Here is a 4,959-nt window from a genome sequence, read left to right on the forward strand (position 1 = left end):
TATGTATCTTATACCTGAAAAATACACAACCAAAGTATAGGAATGGTTCTATGGAATATAACTTAAGAAATTTATTTTAAATGTGGAAGAGATGGTTAATACAAAAAGCTTAAATGCATTCCTCCATTTCCAATTTACTAAAATGGTTTTCCAGCCAGTGTGAATATATGTATAGCAACAAGCAAGGAATAAATTGAAATGTAACTAAATATTCATGAAGCACACTACAATCACACATGTCAGCCAAGTCATTTATTCCAATCAACAAGTTTCCCTTTAACTCGCGCATAAAATTAAATAATGAATCCAATCCCTAGAAGAAGAAGAAAAACCTACTTAAACAAGGGGTCAAAAATCAGTTCCATTCCAGATTTGGAGAGATTTTTATGTAAGAATTCTACAGAACCCAGAGAGCTATGGAGTAACAACTAACAAGGCAGTCCCCCTCTACCTCCTTTTTTTCCCCCCTAGTTTGAGCTTACTTAGTAGAGCTACATCTCTGTCCAGCTGTTATCGTTTCAGCTTACCTGCTGCTGATGATTACCATAGAAGGGATAAGCCCCATATGCGGTGGCTGCAGCTGCATACATGCCGCCATTAGGTGGCGGAAAAGCATAGCCATAACCATCATAAACATGCCCTCCATAGTAAGCTCCACCCCATTGGTTACCAAAATCAGCCCTAAACTGCATTATCCCAATATAATAGATTACATAGAAATAATTCAACACCTCTGTTAAAGCATTTGGTAACAGCTTTCTTAATGCTCTGCATTTAACAATGAATGAGAGAGTGAAGGGGAATATATGGATAGAGAATAGAGACCTGCTTATTTGCTGGATTGCGACCCCAAGAAAGGCGCACTGTTTGCTTGCCGATATTAGTCTCATTCAACTTCTGCAATGCCTCCTCAGCATTGTCCCTGTTGACACTCGGAGAAAGTAAACCAAGGTAGTAACTCAGGAATAACAGCATTATACCTTTTAGTGTAGCAGTCTTTATAGGCAAAAGTAAAATATCGCCAAAACTTTACCTGTTGGCAAATCGTACAAACCCACATCCTTTTCCAACAGGTATTTTAACAGAGACTAGTTCACCATACTGAGAGAAAGGTTGCCTGAGATCTTCCTCAGTGACATTAGGGTCAAGTCCTCCGACAAATATCTATAATAAATTTTGATTAGACAAGGGAGGCACAAATATGGATGCTCCTTAGAGTTAGGGCCAAAGGGAGCTGAAAAACTTACGGTTGTGTTTGAAGAATCTCCATCAGATTGAGTTGAAGCACCATTTGATGCATAGCCACCTTCCAAAAACAAAATTTAAACTGTATCAATTAAATTTTTCTTGAGATTTCAGAAAAAATTGCCTCAAAAAACCAAAATTAGGTTTTATTAAAGAAAAGAAGCTTAAGATTTATTATTTGACAATCAACTATAGGGATGTTTTTGGCTAAGTAAACTAAAAGGAGGTTGCATTCATGGAAAAGAAATTATAGAAATTGTCAATCACATATGATTGAGATATCCCAATTAACTACTCTCATAAAACACATTGTAATTTCCAACTAAATAATCAAGTGTAGCTCTACAACTTTTAACAATTCCATTGCTATTTTATTTCTCATAAAAGAAAACAGGTATTGCCCCTCTTCAAATTCAGCCATGGGCAGTTAAGATGTTATTTTATATTGCATGATAAAAGGAAGTACTTGAATATAGCAAAGTTAAAAAGACATAAACCCCCATCAAAAGAGGCTAAAAATCTAGTTACCCAACAAAAAAGGGAAAGCCTAGCATTTTGTTGCTCAACAAAGCTACTGTTTGATTCCAAGGAAGTACTTGAATATAGCAAAGTTAAAAAGACATAAACCCCCATCAAAAGAGGCTAAAAATCTAGTTACCCAACAAAAAAGGGAAAGCCTAGCATTTTGTTGCTCAACAAAGCTACTGTTTGATTCCAACACAACCTAATAACTAAAAGAGCCTCAGTCCAACAAAACAGATACAGAATAGATTATATAGTGTCTCAGAAGGTATCCCCGATCCTCTCAAGGTGCAAATTTAAGTCAAAGTAAGAGAAACAGCACCAAATTTGTTAGGCAGACATTTCAAAGGAGCTAGACTCAAGTTGAGTTTTTACATCTAAAATTGCTAGTATCCTCAAAGGGGGAAAATTGCATGCAGGGTAAAAGATGATAACTTCAGCAATGAACGTAAATTGCTAAATAAAATTTTAAGATGTACCAATGTTTTAAAGCTTAAACAAAATAAATAAAGGAAAAGCAAGTTAGATAATCAAGTACCTTGTGAAGAATATTGTTGCTGATACCCTGACGACTTCCTGGGAGTTGCAGCACCAATACGCATAGGCCTGCTTGAACAATATGCACCATTCATTTCAGTCATGGCTTGTGACCTTTCAGTATCATTCCCAAACCTCACAAAACCATAACCCTTTGATCGACCAGTGTTAGCATCAATTACAACTTTTGCAGCTTTAACAGAAGGGTATTTACTGCCAAAAGTTTCATGCAACATGCTATCAGTAACATCTGCAGCTAAATCTCCTGCAAAAATAGAAAGGTCAGGACCATTTTCTGAGCGCTTCTCTCCTGCGCTAAAAGTTTCCCAATTCAGGTGGAATGGTTGTTCTGTATTAGGCATCAAAATGCCACTATAATTTTGAAGAACTTTCTCCGCAGTTGCATGCGAAAAGAATTCAACAAATCCATATCCTTCAGATAAACCAGTTTGCTTATTGCGAATAACCTTAATGGACGCAATCTGCAAAATAAATTCCAAATATCAATTAAAATTAGGCAAGCAATTGAAACCCTTAAATTAGATTTCATTGTTTCTTTGAATTATTATTCATTGTAAGTATATACCTCTGCCTTCTCAAATCACTCAATACTTGGTTTGAACTTATGCAGTCATAGTCACAATGTGTGAACCTTACATTTAAGCCAAATGTGACAATATTCTTGTGTGGATCAACATGGGCCAAAACATCAAGATATTTTAAATTTAACATGTAATTTAACCTCAACATTCATAAAATAAAAATAATGAGTGTTCTAAAAAGCTTTTTGACATTCAAAACTATATCTCCAGCCAGAACTAAATTCCAAAGTTGTTTCAGGCTCTAGTTAATTCAAGTTATCTTTGTACATCATTTTCTAAAAATGTCTCAAATAGCCAAATCAAGAACTGGCTTCACCCAGTTTTCTGGTTGACACTCATCCCATTCATAGCATTTGATTGTAGTACTTAAGTATACAGCCATGAAAGCTACAGTCTACATGACATCCACTAAATAGGCACCAGATATATTAATCACAGTGCAAATCCTATATTTCAATAGACCAATCACACAAACACATATCTTTTGCTACTGAATACCTGACCAATACTTGTAAGATTACTATTTCCATAAATAGTAGTCAACGTAGATGCATTTAATTTCAGCAATTTTCATAAATAGTACCAAGTGTTCATATAGCACTCCCACGTGCCTTTTACATGGACACAAGCATACTGATCATCATCCATACAAAATGTAACACAGTGTCATGACTGCAGATTCCACGACAACGACAACATAACTGTAGTCACTGATCAAAAATAACAATCGATGAAATATGAGCATATTAATAGCAAATCATTCAATTAAAAATAAGCATCTAAATTATAAGTCAGATTTATATATGAGAATTTGATCAACCTCGCCAGTGGAAGCGAAACAGCTATGAAGATAGTTCTCGTCCATCCAATGATGCAAATCACCAACCCAAACAGTTTTGTTCTCGCCGCCACCGCTGGATCCTTGCGGCTGCTGCGCGTGACCGTGATGGTTCTGGTACTGGTGATGGTGATGGTGATAAGGCATGTAGTGCTGAGGTGGCGGTTGCGGCGCCACGAAGTGCTGCGGTTGCATCATTTGATGCTGCACTACCATAGCAGCCGCCGGATACTGCATCGCCACCCACTGAGGCTGAGGTTGCGGCGGCGTTTGTTGAGGCCGTTGGTTCTGTTCCTGCGACGGTTGTGAATCCGAACCACTGTTCTGTTGCATCCTTATCTTTTTATTCCTAGTATCACTCTCTCTTATTTTTCTTCTAAAAAAATTATAATAGAAGATTTGAATGTTGATTAGAATTGAATCTGATTTCCTTTTTTTCTGTTTTAAGGCTGAATCTGAGTATTTTCGGGGGAAGAGAGAAAATAGAAAAGATAGAGCTAGAGCTAGGGTCTACTACTAATTCTAAGCAGATGATATAAGCTAAGGGTGACGAGGAGCATGAAACGTGGGCTTTGATTGACTGTTGGATGAGGGAGGCGATAGTTGAATATCAACCGTTGGATTTTGCATAATGTGACGTATGGTCACCCTCACCCTGGATCCGCCGCCAGCTGCCTTCTTTTATTAATTCCTAAAAAATCAGGGTTTATTTTTTCTTATTATTTTATCGATATATTTCATGTACAAGATTCGTTAGAGCTTTGGACTTTGGACTTTGGACTTTGGAGTCCTATTTTTAGTTTGATTTTGGTGTTTGATGGAAAATTGTGCTTTAAGATTGTGATACCAAATTCCTTTTCGAATTTATAATTAGTTCGTTATATTAATTTAATATAAAAAATGTAACACCTACGTACCGATACGGGTGACCTGATCCGATCCGATGTGTCACAATAGGGTTATCGGAGCGACCCACCGTAAAAATCTCGAAAAAATTAAACTTTTTATTAAAACGTTTAAAATCATAAAACAATTTATAAACACAACAGTAAAAGTTAACAATATTCAGAAATAAAACAGATTTCAGACTCGGATATAAAAATAAAATACAAGCTACATGCCCCTTAATCACATTCATCGTACTCCGCAAGCAACACTAGTGGAGCTCATTTACTGATGTCGATAGTTGCACTAGTTCAATCCTTTGAAATATTA

At 36.4% G+C, this 4,959-nt stretch overlaps 1 protein-coding gene across 2 annotated transcripts; it reads right to left on the reverse strand.

The window, feature by feature from the left end:
* Window positions 1–466: 466 nt before the first annotated feature.
* Window positions 467–4,221, reverse strand: LOC120155574 (polyadenylate-binding protein RBP47-like). Of its 2 annotated transcripts, XM_039167100.1 has the most exons (6): window positions 3,727–4,219; window positions 2,306–2,786; window positions 1,248–1,306; window positions 1,034–1,164; window positions 826–922; window positions 467–686 (listed from the first exon to the last, which is right to left on the reverse strand). In XM_039167100.1, the coding sequence occupies exons 1-6, from the start codon at window positions 4,075–4,077 to the stop codon at window positions 519–521; spliced, it is 1,287 nt and encodes a 428-aa protein (XP_039023031.1). In that variant the 5' UTR covers window positions 4,078–4,219; the 3' UTR covers window positions 467–518. The 2 variants fall into 2 exon arrangements, with proteins under 2 accessions (XP_039023031.1, XP_039023032.1); XM_039167101.1 differs by lacking the exons at window positions 467–686; window positions 826–922 and having other exon boundaries at window positions 1,030–1,164; window positions 3,727–4,221.
* Window positions 4,222–4,959: the final 738 nt, after the last annotated feature.

Source organism: Hibiscus syriacus, unplaced genomic scaffold (assembly GCF_006381635.1).
Source record: "Hibiscus syriacus cultivar Baekdansim isolate YM2019G1 unplaced genomic scaffold, ASM638163v2 tig00111198_pilon, whole genome shotgun sequence".
NCBI lineage: Eukaryota > Viridiplantae > Streptophyta > Magnoliopsida > Malvales > Malvaceae > Hibiscus > Hibiscus syriacus.

Bases quoted from the DNA above. Each gene is read 5' to 3' on its own strand.
- LOC120155574 (XM_039167100.1), bottom strand. From the start codon at position 4,077: ATGCAACAGAACAGTGGTTCGGATTCACAACCGTCGCAGGAACAGAAC. The intron at 2,787-3,726 runs GTTGATCAAATT...TTTATTTTGCAG, and splicing joins GTTTCGCTTCCACTGGCGAG to ATTGCGTCCATTAAGGTTAT. The intron at 1,165-1,247 runs GTAAGTTTTTCA...AATTTATTATAG, and splicing joins GAGATTCTTCAAACACAACC to ATATTTGTCGGAGGACTTGA.